This window comes from Battus philenor, unplaced genomic scaffold (assembly GCF_028537555.1).
Source record: "Battus philenor isolate CCGP_79_NKW_IND1 unplaced genomic scaffold, ilBatPhil1.0.hap1 SCAF_9, whole genome shotgun sequence".
NCBI classification, from domain to species: domain Eukaryota; kingdom Metazoa; phylum Arthropoda; class Insecta; order Lepidoptera; family Papilionidae; genus Battus; species Battus philenor.
The window spans coordinates 13,681,804-13,697,813 of NW_027181759.1; the positions used below are offsets into that span (position 1 = coordinate 13,681,804).

The 16,010-nt window shown below is 32.2% G+C and overlaps 1 protein-coding gene across 1 annotated transcript in view; it reads right to left on the reverse strand.

Moving 5' to 3' along the window:
- Positions 1-696: 696 nt before the first annotated feature.
- The window catches only part of LOC137932345 (guanylate cyclase 32E-like), a 30,234-nt gene continuing 14,920 nt past the window's right edge, over positions 697-16,010 (reverse strand). The window contains exons 6-15 of the mRNA XM_068775948.1: positions 15,476-15,773; positions 14,599-14,790; positions 12,588-12,765; positions 11,732-11,872; positions 10,382-10,505; positions 8,358-8,426; positions 8,071-8,230; positions 7,127-7,329; positions 4,590-4,662; positions 697-917 (exon numbers count right to left, since the gene is read on the reverse strand). Coding sequence (XP_068632049.1) covers positions 697-917; positions 4,590-4,662; positions 7,127-7,329; positions 8,071-8,230; positions 8,358-8,426; positions 10,382-10,505; positions 11,732-11,872; positions 12,588-12,765; positions 14,599-14,790; positions 15,476-15,773 — 1,659 coding nt within the window. The remainder of the gene's footprint in view (positions 918-4,589; positions 4,663-7,126; positions 7,330-8,070; positions 8,231-8,357; positions 8,427-10,381; positions 10,506-11,731; positions 11,873-12,587; positions 12,766-14,598; positions 14,791-15,475; positions 15,774-16,010) is intronic.

Sequence of the window (16,010 nt, forward strand, 5' to 3'; positions counted from 1 at the left end):
TAACAACTAAGGCAATACTACTCCGACGATATATAAATATAAAGTTCTCTGGAATTTTTAGTTTAAGTCTGTTGAAAGACGAATAAAAAAAAATTAAAGAAAAAAAACCCAAACTCAGTATTACGGAGCACAGATAATGCAATAATATATTTTTATAAAGATATTGTGAAAGGAACACTTTGGAAACAATTACAGACTAACTCTTTTTACTGTATTTTACATTAATGTAATAAATCATTAAATTTATACAGGGCTTTATTATGGGAGCACCTAATAGCACGCAATCTATACAAAAATTTTCTATAACATGGGAAAAAAAAAATTGTTTCATTGTATTGTTCACAATGTTTTCTGAAATAAATCAAAATTATTATACAACAAAATGTAAAGTATATTTCCTGAATATTTTAAAAAAATATATGAACGTACAATATTTGAAAGCGTGTCTCCCGAAAAGAAAGAGGCATAAAAGGCTGCATTTATATTTATAACAATGAGTCAGATGAGCCAATATAAATAAGTTAGATATTGTCTTTTAAAATAAGCTTTTACTTACGATCCATATATATCATATCCAAGAGCAAGAAAGTTCGGAATATTTCATTAAACAATCAACGGAATGTTTTGTTGACATATCAAAATGTCATTTTATACAAATTACGTACATGTTTACTCGTAGGTGATTTCATCGTTGATTCAATTCTCGCAAAATGAGACAGAAGGTGCTGAGTGGTGGCCACGTTGTGGAACGAAGCATAAACAGGCCGGTGCACCGGGAGACGAGAGAGCGGAGATCGGGCCCATTGGTCCTCCGCAAGACAAACGCGCCCTGTCCCTAATATTCTGTATGGGACGTTCTAGGGCCCATGCGTTGTCATTGTAGTCGCAGTTCTCTCGACTATAGCCTGCCTCTGGCTCTGGAAAAAAGTTTCGACTGAAATCACTCTGATTAACGTACAAATCTATTGGAGAGGTCTACGTCTGCGTTCTGTGGTTGAAATCATAGTTATGTGAGTACAAATGATCCAAGCCTTCACTTTGCATCGACTACAGGTCGTTGTTGAGTTATGAGATGATGTTTTATACCAGCAGTCGTAAGTTCTCCACGCTTTGACTTAAGATTATTATCTAATAGATTCAGGCGTTACTTTGCGGAAGTCTATCCTAAGTAAGAAAAGGACTAATATATAGCTACTTCCGCTAGCAGTAGTCGTGCAATAAAGTGCACCACCCGCCATCATGACACTCTTGAGTGATTTAACGGTGGTAGTTGTGTAATTCGCATTGTTTGCCGCGTGCGCATTTATCAGCGGGCTGGCGTTCGTATATGAGTTATTTTGTTACTTAAGATTATTATGTTATTACTTAATTTGAATATAAGAAAAGATATGGTTTGTTAATTCTGTATCCATTTATAATTGGATGTACTGTAAATGTTATCATATGAACTCACATTTTGATGTTTCTGCAATAGTACAAAGAACAATATTAATTACAATTAATTACAATTAAATTAGTTCCATTGGCTGTACAGTATTTTTTTGTATCAAAAAGTACAATCATCAAAATTTCAGCTGTTAATTGATGTTTGTTTCAAATAGGATCGCCTTTGTATGGTCCTGTTTTTATGACTTTGCTTCTACACCCAATGAAAGCCTTCTAGCATTGGAAAAATGACGAGAAACACTCTCTTTATAGAATACCTGAACGATTGCCTGCCATCGATATCCTTTTGCGACTTTTATAGCTATTTAAATAGGGTCTATAACCATAAAAAGGCTTTGCATGGATTAATACATATACATTCACTCACTTAAAGTTTTTGCATCAATAACCAACTAGCGTGTATATTATATACTGTAATTTATTTGTGTGTAAACATTTTAAATTCTAACTTAACTTTTTACATAAGATAAAGCTGAGATTTTATTGTATAGCGAGCGTGACAAGCAGTTAACGAAATGTTACAAGATACGTCTCATTAACAACTTAATTACATAAGATACGGCGCCATTATGTCGAGACAGAAAGGCCAAGGCGCTTTCGTTAGGCAACGGATATAGGCGGTGGTAGTGCGAAGTGGAGCTGGAGATACTTTGTGTCTTAAGTGGCACTATCACCTTCATAATGAAAAATAAATAATGCCGTCAGAAATTTGTAAAATTTTGTCATAAATTAAGTAAGAAAGGGACTAATATATAGCCACTTGCGCCATGCAGCAGTAGTCGTGCAATGTAGTGCACCGCCCGCCAAACCGCTGATAAATACGCGTGCGGTAAACAATGCGACGCATCCTCAGAAGTAATGTTACACCGACCAGTGCTAAACACCGAGTCAAAAGTCAACGACTCGATGTTTGGCACTGGTGGAGGGGTGAAACGCGTGTTGAGTGAATTAATGGTGGTAGTTTGGTGTAATTCGCATTGCACAACTTTTGCTGCATGGCGGAAGTAGCTTTATATTAGTCCCTTTCTTACTTAGGATGGACTTCCGCAAAGTAACGCCTGAATCTATTAGATACGTTATAAAATAATAAAGAAAGTAATAAATAAAACTAAATACAGAATTAAACAAAAATTAAATATAAGATTGAGTAACTAAAGAACTGTATAATGAGAAATAATAATAATGGTAATAAGAATAAAAAAATTAAATATGAACTAAATTGTGTTACTAAAAGAATGAGGCGAAAGAAAAGAGGCTATATGTGTAAGGATTGTGAACGACAGAAAAAAGTATACAAAAGGATGTTATGAATAAAAGAAGATATAGTAAAAGGACTTTTGAAGGATGACAGAAGAGAACGCTAATAAAAATTTTTATTGATAAAATATTTGAAACAAACATCCCTGTCGAAGATTTAAATAGAGGAACGAAAGGTCCCCAAAAAGTTGACAATATAGACGAGAAAAAAAAAGGATATAGACGCTTGACGCATCAATCTTTTTTAATATATTTCGTCTTAACTTTAGGAGTGAATCTAAAAATAACTCTTTCACTAAGACAGGTGAGTTTCAAAGTAATTATTTAAGGCAGACTAAAATAAATCATCAGACGGAGATTAAAAAACATTTAAAAATAATTTAATTTAAAAAGACGTTTAAAACTTTTCATTTAATAATGTCTATGGTTAATAATAGTTAAAATTTTTAATTTAATACTTTTATTTTAAAAATCACTTCAACGGTTTTCTGGCGGGGTTAATAACCGCACAACGTGGACTATACCTGTCCAAGATCAGGAATAAGTTGATCTGTAGAGGAATGAAAATATGGCCTACGAGCAGAACATATAGCTAAAGGTTGTATTACAACGTGAATGAGGCCTCGTTCAGGCCGTCAAAAAATAATTTATGCTGGGCGCTTCTGACTTCTTCTATTGAAAACCTATGAGAATGGCTATGCCCAGCCCCATGAAACCTATGCCCAGCTGTGGACATCTTACGGCTGAGATTATGATGATGTTAACGAAAATGTTCAAATACAATCCTTTTTAGAATAAAGCTTATTAAACTCCCTTTAGTTTCAAAGTTGACATTAAGCCAATAATAATTTTTCAGAGATGGATTAACAAAATTTATAAATAATTATTGAAAAAAACTTTAATTTAAAACGATCGCTTTTAAAATTTTTCGTAAACTATGTCGATGGGTAATTAGTAATAGGATTTTAAATTTATTATTTATTAACTTCGGGCTTAATTGGTTAGCTATCAGATGGCTACGCTGAGAATTTTTTTCTATGTGCGCTGTAATCAGGTAAGAAGAGATATGTAGACGAATGAAAGTGGTTAAAGTGGTATTGTGCAAAGTGGGTAAGTGCGCATTTATCAGCGGGCTGGCGGGCGGTGCACTTTGTTGCACGACTACCACTGCATGTGCTGAAGTGGCTAAATATTGGTCCTTTTCTTACAAACCATCATCTCTTTGAATTATGTTACAATTAATTATTTTTTCAATTAGATTTATAAATGTGGAGATCCATAGACGAATGATAGTAACTAAAATAGCTCAGCAGATTGGCAAGTTGAACAGCCAGTAGGCAGGCCACAAGGCGCGCAGATCCGACGGTCGCTGGGGTATACGTTCTGGCGTTGAGATCATGGAGCGCAGAATACTACGTCCACCCACAAGGACAGACGAACTTAACAATTTCTAACTTCCAACCATTGCTACTGTAAATTTACGATGGAGGCCTTTCTCCAGCCGTGGGCGTACTGTGAGTAACATGATGATGAAACAATGTAAGAAAAATTGTAAAAATGAATTAGCAAGTAACGTAAATAAAAATAAATAGAAAAAGAATAATTAATATAAAGAAATGTAAAATTGATTAAAGAAAGGCATAGAATTTATAGGGGAAAGGTAGATGAATTGTAGTAAGAAAGGGAAAATACGAAAGAACCTGAGATGCTCGAAAGAAGAAAATAAAAGTCACTATCTCATAAATAAGTTAGGGGTACGAAAAGCCCTCAATAGCGGAGACCAAAAAAAAAACTACTAATGATTAGATTGTAACAGTGCCTTAATTTTTTTACAGAACTAAGTCTATCTAAATAGCTACTTGATAAAAACAAATAAAAACGCTTACGGAAACGAAAGAACGGCACCTTACGTCTCTCGTGGTCCTCTCCAACCAACCACCAGGTCTTCATTTCTCGTCCCTAATAAAAAAAAATGTTTATGACAGTTAAAAATTATTGTAATACATCTTGATACTTTAACAAACTATGATTGATGAAATACTGATAAGAATATATATTTTTAAACCTGTTATTTTCCCTAAATCGTTATGTATTTAAATTTAAAAGAGCTTCCTTAACAAGAAAATGTCCTCTGAATAATTTCATTCGTTTTATATTCAATCTATGTCACTACGTCCCTTTTTATCATTCTCTGCTTAAATGGCAGTCTGACCGACTGCCCTGTTCTTGGCGTGTACTAACTAAATCTTATTACTTTCTCCACTTTTCTACTTAAATCAAATCAAAGTCAAAATTTATTCGAATAGATTATTACAAGTACTTTAGAATCTTTAATCAACATAAAATGTCGGTATTGTTGTCTCTATACGAAAGTACCACCAGCTATGACAACAGTTCTGCTGCAACGAGAAACTTAACAGTAGCTATACAAAAAAAAACAGCAAAAATATTGTTTTATAAGGAGTACTTGGCAATTATTAGCTTCCTGAGCATCAACTACGTTTAATTCTACGTATTAAAATTAGTATAGTATTGTTCGATAGAATATGATAGATAGATAGTTTTAAAAATTTCCAGTAGCAAAACCTATCTTCCCAATTTCCATTTGTATAAAGTAATTTTACTTTTAGTGAGTAGAAGTTCAACCACAACAATTGTTATTATGTAGTTATGTACAAATATAGTAAACACTAGTTATATTATATAAGAATGTAGTATACAAAAGCGTAATTTTATACACTTTAGCAAATGTATTTTATTAATAAATAATAATGCATATTATTACACTTGTTAATGACAGTCAGTCGATAGACGCCTAATGTCTTATTTACACAATTCAAATTCTCTACGGATTTAAAACAAACAAAAATAGTACCGAACAAGACGAGAAACTAGTTTAAAGACAAATTTAAAAACTTAGTTATTGTCGAATCTAACTTATTCACGTTAACATTAAATATATTTTGGGCGTGAGATTATTCTTCAATACAGAAGTTAACAAATAAATTGAAAATCCATATACACGCAGCCGTTATTCAAAATAAACTGATGACAACGCGTGCAAATAATACATGCGGAGGCGTAGTGTTTTATTCTATTGTTACCGGTTAAAAAACTATGTACAAGTTTAACATTGTTCCTGCAGAAAGTATTTCATATTTTTTGTTATAAAAGTGTGTTTTTTCTCTGAAGCCTATAATGGTATGAGAATGCCTTTTAATAAGGGAACCGACGCTATGGTTAATGTGACAATTCGCTGAATACGGACTGCGCAAGACCTGATATCGTACCGATCTTTGTGGGAGATATACCTTGCAATGACATGTATCCAATGAAATAAATATGTTGTTTATGTCCTTCCAATTATTATAATCTCCTGTTACATTCATCTACATTGATATTTAATTTTGTTGTTTATATATTACTATGTATGTTTATGTTCGTTTGTTTGTAAAAATGTATTTTCTGTACACGTAAACTACCCATTATTAGTACTTTTACCTTTTCCATACTATGGTTGTCTGTAAGAGATTGCCTTGTGGCATAAGACCGCCCATTGTACTTTTTTGTAAAACTTAGTAAATGTATCTTAACGTTTACAATAAAGAATATTAAATAAACAAATTAAATAAATATTATTATATATGTAGTAGATATTTAAATATACAAATTATAGTATATTTAGTAGCCATTAGTATATTCATTTAAAGTGTTTTAAGTGATTCTCTTCCTTTTTAATTTGATTTTACTTTCTTATTTATATATATTTTTTGTCTTTTATGATATTATCGCCGTTATACTATAAATATGTTAAAAGTTTTTAAGTAATAATAATAATATAAAAATGTTATATTTCTTCTATACATAAAATTACAGTTTTAAAAATTAGTTTCTTGAATAAGTTCTAATTGCGATTTAACCCTTAAATGCATGACTTTTATTTATACTTTAAAAAAATATTAATCTCGCAGATACAGATGTTCACTACAATGCAGGGAAATATATATATATATATATATATATATATATATATATATATATATATTTAAAAAAAAACATTTCTTTTACTTATTTTTTTAAAAAACTTATGTTGCAGACATGCTACACAATGAATTTTCTTTTAAGTTTAGTACTCATTTTACGTTTAAGTGGTATGTTGCTGTTTTTCATCATTATGCATTTAAGGGTTAAGAATCGATTTTCCAATACTAATAGTTGAATCGATATTAATAGACGTTTGAGTTTGTTTTGCCATGCAGTATGTGCCTATCGGGAGACGTGATGATGATGGTAATCCTGAACAAACAATTACATAATTTGCCAGTCTATCTATGTATCAGAGTGAGTGTGTGTGCGTAGCTGTGTGTATGTGTAAGAGAATATAGTAGAGTAAAATACAGTATTTGATAGTAAATCTAGGTACCTTAATTTTAATGATGCCTGCATCAGTGAAATGATAGCCTCCATGTTTACGCAGATTGATGTACGTATTGTGACTGACGTGGATCATTTTGGAACGGCCTGTTGTTTGCATTAATGCTGCGGTGTCGATGGCATCTCCGAGAATGGTGTATCTCGGTAAATCGATACCCATCACACCAGCTACGCATGGTCCAGTGTGTATACCTACAAGAAAAATAAATACATTCATATTTATAATTTAGTTACAGCTGAAGAACGGAGTTTTTATTTGTTTAAACGCTTCCAGCAGTTGTTTTTCATATATCTAACAGGCAGTGCAAAAGTAATGTCATTATTTCAACCGGCGGCCATTTTGTCATAAATTAAAAAAGAAGTCTGTGGTTGAAAAAATATTATTTGATAGATTAAGATCGTTGGCATTAATTAGAAAAAAATATATAGCTCAAGTAGCGTAAATATCATAACACTGTGACATTTAGCGCCATTTTTAAAAATTAAGACATGTTCAATTAAGATATATTTTGAACCGGCAGCCATTTTGTTATAAATTAAAAACAAAGAGCTCTGTTGATATAAAGTTTATTTGATACTATAAGATTGATAACATTAATAAAAAAAATTAGGAAATGTAAAAGTGACATTAGACGCCATTTGTAAAAATTAAAGTGCGTTCACATTATGACATTACTTTTGAGCCACCTGTCATATGTAATACCTTTGTCCAGCCGTAAGCTTTCTACGACTGAAGTGTTGACAACATTCATCTTAGTTAGCGAAAGGTGTGAATTATAGAACTTGAAAGCACAGAGTTTAAATAGATAAGAATAAGAGTATCCTCTGAGGTGATTTTATATAATTCTCTTTCCAACTCAGGTTAAATAACTTTGAGGTTTGTTCAATACAATAAAAGATGGCTTATTTATTTGTAATAGAAAGTATAGTTACCGATTCTTATTTTAAGTCTGCCTAACGGATCATGCTGGAATTTTATTTTTGGAATTACATCCAACATGTGCAGTGCCATTGATGCAATTTCAGCGGCGTGTTTGGAATTTCTTTCAGGAAGGCCACTGGCTATCGTGTAGGTGTCGTTTAAAGGCTCCATCTACAAAATTGCGCTTAATTTAAAGATATTCTGACATAATTTCAAAATTAAATGAATTTCCAAAGATATTTAAATAATTTCCGAAATATATTTACATATTATTAGAATTATTAAAAATTCTACTTACCATGTAAACACTGTAGTAAGATATGATGGTTTTCAGACATTTTCTAAGATCAGACATTATATCTACAACCTATAAAAATTAAAAAAACTTTAAATAGTTTAAAGAAAAATTAAATTTAATATTAGTAGAGTATTGTGCGGTGGTGGTCCAGCGGTAGAGGATTGAGACATGCAAATGCAGGACGCGGCTTCGACTAAATCCTATAAAATTCACACTTTATGCGTTAATTATATTGAATTGGCACTGCTCACAAGTTTCCAGAAGGACAACAGCTTTCTCTATATAACTTTGGGGGAGATTTACACCTTGCAGTAGGTGTCTGTGAGTATTGAAAAAGAAATTTAGTATAATTTACATTATAAACAATGAACGGAAATGAAATAAATGATGTGATATATGAAATGTGAAACTAATATCTTCGATCCTGGAATTTTATCTTTTTAATTGATTTAGAATCATTTATAGTAACCATTTATATACTCAATGCGAGGTGATAACAATAAGCCAATACAATACTTCAGGCGGTGTATCTGACATTATTTTTTTTTAATTTATTAGCTCGCGGATTTCGGATCTAAGAATGCATAAGAGTCCAATTTTATTGGAACTAGAATTAAACTGATTTTCCATATAATGGCATCCTTCCACTTTAAGGTACCATGATTTCAAATATGTGTTGATAAGGACCCATAAAAAATTCAGACAGGTTTTGTTTGTGGTCACTTAAAATGTTAGTACAGTAATAGATCAGTTAATATATTAGTTTTATTGTAACTTAAAATACTATTCAAAATAGATTGTTAATTATTTTTAACACAAAGTCATCATCCGTATATTGATGTATTTTTTTCGTTAAGAAAAGTTTCTTATACTGAATCTTTTGCTCTCTTATAGATTGTACGAACAACTCTTAGCTGGAGCACAAATTTGTATCGCTAGCACTACCCCATAAGAACAGTGTTTCTTAACGTGAGGCCCACGCCCCACATGGGGGCAGTTCTAAAATGGACTTCGGACTCGAGTTTAACCTTTTCGCTTTAATATAAAATTACGTATACACTTATAAAAAGGTTGGATAATGTAGTCATAAAAGTATACCGTTATTTATAATACTGTCAAGATAAGTAAAATACACTAATTGTAGTTTAATAATAGATCAATTATGTTAAAATAATGAATTTGACATTAAAATAAAATTCTTGGTGATGTTTATGTTTTTCACGTGTGCGTCTTGTATAGTCTTATACACGCAATTCAGCCGTTGTAGCTCTACTCCTTAAATAATTCCGTTTATTTTACAAAGATTTATTAATTGACTCAGAATAATAGAAGTACAGTAACACCCCTTATAACGCGGCACTTGTATTACGTTTTAATTTAACACGATTTTATGTACCTCGCATAACGAGTGTTTAAATAAACCTTTGCAATTTATATAATTATTATCAAAAATTACCGTAAACGATTTTAATAAAAACATTGTGTGGAGTTAGACCACTAAAACTGTGAATTTTATCACGTATTTAATTTTATATCGTAATAATTTTATTATAAACAAGTTACATAGCTTTTGGAGGTACAAATACATTTGTATTAACATTATTATGTGCTTGAAACTTTTGTATTATATCAAACGACAACGGCGTACTGTTTTACGAAGTTATTTATTAAAATTTAGTTGACAATCAATGTTTGTTAGTGAATAACATTTCTAAAGTAATATCTTTGAAAATTAATTACGATATTACTTTAGAGTTTTAAATTAATTATGCTCAAAGTGTCAAGAAGTCAAGACTTTGAATCAGCGTTCGATATTCATATAACACAAAAATATATCCCGTACTACCTATCTTGACACACTGGCAGAAGAACTTTGTTTATCGTATTCCAATAGAGAAAATAAATATATTTAAGATATATTACTTAATAAATTAAATGTGAAATAAATAAATTCATTTTAAAGAAACATGAAATGTAAGCATATAGAGATACTTATTTAATACGTGATATACTTCAACACGAACCTGTGCAGGGGTGTAGGCAGCGGCCAGACGTGAGAATTCGACGATTTCGCTGACGCAGATGGTCACGTTTTCGTAACTTTCCGGCAGGATAGGCTCTCCTCGTTTTATTGCCTCCGCTATTGTTCTATTAACATTAGTGAGAAATAAGTAACGGATAAAATCAAAAAGTTTTGAAAGTGTTTCACTAGATGGCGTTAGTAGGTTACATAAACGTGTTTGGTCATTCTATGCTGTGACATCAATGCGACATGATCTTTAAAAGGAGTTTTGTAAACATTACATGTAGTAGCGTTGAAAAATTTTCAATATATACATTGAATAAATAAAGTTGCTGGAATTTACTCGTACTACAGAAACGTAAAAACCGTATCAATAAATACCGATATGAAGTAAATTATTATTGAAACAAATAAATTAGAAAACAGATTTTAAATATAATAGAATGTTTAAACATAAAACTTTTGACTAAATTTGTAATTAAATCATATACTTGGTTACACTTTTAAATTTTATTCTTTTAATTATAAATTCTTTTTGGACGCTTTTTTTAAATCATTTATATTATATTAATAGATTTATATATCATTATATAGCCGTCTAGTTCTACTATTAACTAGACGGACCGCTCCATATATCTGGGCGCTTGTGACTGGGCCATACACTTCACGAAATGCAGAAACTATGATTCGATAAGTTGTTATTACGGGGTTTTATTCATTGTTATCCAATTATGACCATTCAATATGAATATTTAATGAAATCAAGCGTTATTTTGCGGAAGTCCATCCTAATTAAGAAAAGGACCAATATTGAGCCACTTCCGCATGCAGTGGTAGTCGTGCAACAAAGTGCACGGCCCGCCAGCCCGCTGATAAATGCGCATGCGGTAAACAATGCGAATTACACAACTACCACCGTTAAATCACTCAATACGTGTTTCACCCCTCCACGGGGCATCTTCAGGAGTTATGTTACACCGTTTAGTGCTAAACACAGAGTCCATTCATCATGATCACTTCCGTGTCTATGAAGATCCAGTAGCACCTTGTTGTAAGAAAAGCACACAATAAACTAAAAAAAAAACTTTCTTGAAAATTTCATCTATTTATTTCAGAGATAAACACGTTATAAGAATTAGGAGGACCGGAAAGTAATGTCGCTTTCTTAAGTTAAATTAACACGACTACATTTTTAACAAGTCAAGTCAACAATTATTTACCTTCGTTATCAACAACCTTTTGTCATCTAGTATAAAAAATCAATGCCGGAGCGGTTAAAATCAATCGGTTTTCCTGTAAAACATGTCGAAAGAGACGAAATTACCTTCCGGTCCCGTTAATATTTTCTTACCTGGGTACCAATCTGTTCATAAGTATATCAGTTCTGCGTTTCTCCAGGGCCAGCTGTTTGGTCTTCTCTTCGACCAAGGCTTCTAGGTTCAGAGCGTACTTTTCCATTATTGTGAGCATGTTGTCGAACGTATTGGTTTTCCTATTACCATCATAAATTCATACATATTAGTACGGTTTATATTATATCTTTATGAATACATCACTCGACAAGTAAGTTCTTCTAAACTTAATGAAATGGTCGAGAAATGAGAATTTAGAGACTGACATCTATGTACTGACTCATCACGATATCTCTTGAATTAAAAAGTATAAAGACTTGAAAATTTAGTAAAAATATTACTTTTATAAAGTAAAGATCCGCTAAGAACGGGTTTTACGAAATTCTACCTAAAAAGGGGGTGGGAGGAGTGTTCATTAGAAAGTTTATATTTTGTTAGTATAGCTCTCGTAGGTACGATACCTGTCTTTAATCTGTTTTGACATGTTTAAATTAGAAACAATAGTTTTTATATATTTATATTGCCTTTTGTTTGTAAAGTACGAGCCAGGGGGCGGCTACTGTATGTATGATTAATACTATATATATTCATTTCTGACTACATGCGTAGTTGTAAACATTTATTTCAAATTCGGAGAGCAGTAAGGTATATAGCTCGTAGAACTGCTTGTCCAAAGTGGCTGTGAGGCCAAAAAAATTCTCAAGTGGCTAAGTTAGTTAAGGTTGCGGGAAGCATAGCACTGGCCATCGTGGTGAACTGTGGGTAAAGCCTATGCCTTGCAGTGAGCGTTTGCCTACTGATATGATGATGGAATTAACGATGATGTGGTAAGAACTATCTGCAATGTAAACTTACATTCCAGCGTGCATGTCTTTAAGACGCAGCCATACCAGGCGGAGGTCCGGGCGACGGTCAGGGCGTTCGCTCCAACACGCATTCAGTACGGCCAGAGCTGATGGCCTGGCGTCAAGACCACTCAGGGGAGGGCGAAATAGCACGCCTCCAATTGGCTGACGGACTCGACCAATTATTTCTGTTTTTAAAAAAATTAATCGATTTTCAAACACGCTTGTGTTTTGTTTCGTTGCAGTGACCTGTCCTGGGAGATCACGTATCGGCAAGCGTATCCTAGGACGTCCATTCACAAGATGCAAGCAATTTCCAAATAGCCTTATTGGAAATATATAGCCTATATCGATTAGTGAACGTACTAAGGCTAAGTTGAATTTGGTGATCGACACTATACTTATTTGGTTTGTGATGATGATAAGTAAATTTAAATACCGCAAAGTAATATAGCAATATAAAGTACATATTTAGTATTTACATGTTTTTGGAAATAAATGTAAATAATTGTGAAAATGTATTATAAAATATGTTATATATGTACTTAAGAAAAATTATAATGGATGCACCTATATATCTTTTCTTATTTTGAAAGTTTTTCAAAATATTAGATATACTTAAATAGAACATTAATATAACTATACAAGAAAACTTGAAAATAATTGCAGTTTCAGAGTTCAAAATACACCTTGTAAATTTTTATAATTTTCTATTTGAAAATGGCGAAGATAGGCAAAGTATCTTTTTTCTCTCTTAATAAACAAGTAAAAGCTTTACTTCTATTCGGCATAATGAGCAGAAACAATTATGTTCTAATAAATAGTTTCAACGTTTCATGTAGCTACAATTTTGAGATTTTTTAAATTAAATATTTGAGATGCAACGAATATATAGTTTTTCGCCTCTTCTAAACAGTTGAATTATTTGATTTCGTATTTTATTTGGTATAGGCGCCGAAATAAAGATCACATACCGTCATTCACATACGTATTACAAATACAATAAAAGTAACTATGCTTTTAAATTTTCCGAAAAGGAAACTCGTTAGACTGGCAGCCTTCCAAGTACAGTTAAGGAGGTAATACAATTTTCTATTCTTTTCTCCTCTCCGAATTAAATAAGTGGAGTCAATAGTAAAATCGATGTTCCTTTCAAAAGTTGCTGGCAATTCGCGCATTGGATTGTTTGACTGTATTTATTTTGAAACAAATAACAAACATTTTTTTCTGTTATAATTTGACAATACACTGTGCAGCTATATACAATGATTTTAGTGTTTATTATACAGGTTGATAGATCTTAAAATTTTAAAGGGTTTGGTGTATTACTGATTTATGAGCAGTTAATATATACTACACTCTACCCTTAAATCAATGGTTTTAGAAACAATAAATAACATAATGACAATATAGTATTCTTACTATTCTATCTTTTATCTTATATCTTTTATTTCTATCTTATATCTTAGCGATTTCAAAACTCTAACTACTATATATCAAAATGAATTATTGTTTACTATCTGTCCTTGCAGACTTTTTACTGCCAAAATATGTTGACCTGTCGCATTAAAATAGAGCTTCAGAAAGCTTTTTGCACACAAAATGAACTATATATCAACAACTTTAAAGCTTTTACATCTATAAACATTCAAAAAATAAATTATATATAAATGACTCTACCAGTAAAGGCTATCCACAGAATGAAAATAGGAGATAGACATTTCCATAAAAACTTTCTGAACTAAATCATCGCGTCATGAAACTATTTATGTTCCATATTTCTAGACTTAATGCATCATTAAATAGAATATGCTCAAAATGCAGAGACACATAACAGATTTCGTAGTCATAATCATTTCAATTATATGACTTCCACTGTTGGACATGGTTCCTCCATAAATTTCCAAAAATGTCGGTTGAAATCGGCTTGTATACTTACCTTGTAGTATGTTCTATAAAGCGCTTGCTTGGCAACTACAAAACCAAATTTATACCAGTTATAATAATTAAAAAAAAATTACCTGCATTAGTCAGATTAGTGTCTCCCCAAGGGCCGTTTCTCCCTAGAATTTCGTATAATATAATGCCGAATGAGTAGACATCCCCTTTCTGTGATCCTCGAGGTGGTGGATTCGATTCTCGCAGTAACTCGGGAGCCTTCCACAGCATGCGGCGTTCTATACGGAGCGCGTCCTCCGTCATCATGCAACCACCTAAGTAAAACAAAGTAACAAAGTAATATATAAAGTTATTTCGGTTTATTTATCTTTAATAATATAGTCTGTCTCTACCTACTTAGATAGAGATAAATATAAAATTCTTTTATTCAACATTTGAAACTTTTAATTGATCGTCAAATTATTATCTATTTATTTTTTCAATCTTTTTTATTGTTGACTCTACTCTGCTTCGTAAGGTGTAATAGTTAAAGAGAAGAATCAGGAAGAAACTCCACAACAACACGTCTTTTAATAAAGTTTAACAATACACTTTATCAGATATAGGTTAAGTCAAATCAAAACAATCAGATGACATCTCTGCCAAGGATTGTCCTTTAAATATTAGTTTGTTGAATAATAAGCTTTTGCCATCAATTTATTTTGAATATGCGTTTTGAGTTTAATAGCAGTCGAGAGTAAGGAAGTTAATAAGTTCGTATTAAGTCTTTTAAATCTTCTGAAATCAAAATAGTGTGTGTGCATCTATTCTTATTAAGGAAGTAAGCATCTGTTTTAGTAAGAGTGTAAATACTTGAATAATTGAGTGATATATATATATATTATTCGTGTACAGATTTTTTTTAAATAATATAAGTAAAAAAATGTTTCTTAGGACCAATCAAAGAGTTTCTATTGCATCTTATAGAAAGACGTTATAATAAAAAAGGCTATATCTTACTCTTCAAGGTGTGTAGCCCGTAATCAGCAATCTGAAGCACCCAGTGCCTGTCGACCAGGATGTTACTGGAAGTAAGGTTGCCGTGCGACATGAGAGCCGAGTCGTGGATGTAAGTCAATCCGCGAAGCAGGTCCGCGACGAGCTTCGCGACGAACATGTCGTCGAGACGGAGATCGCGGTCGGCGAGCACGCGGGCAAGAGATCCGCGGGAACAATACGCGGATACTATGCAAGCGGATCCACTATCCACACATACGCCGATGAATGCGGTCAGATTCTCGTGACGAAGTTCTCGGATCTAAAAACAGGTTAATAATATTAACATTTTTAAGATCAGAGATAAATGCGGTCAGGTTCTCATGGCGCAGTTCTCGGATCTACAAACCAGTTAATAATATTAACATCTTTCAGAAATGATTAGTAAAGAGTATGCATTTAGTTTTTTTTATAAATTACAACTATTTATTAAGTCTCAGGTAAGATATTTAATTGTATTTTAAATTTTGATTATCGCTTATAAAGCAAAAAAAATGTC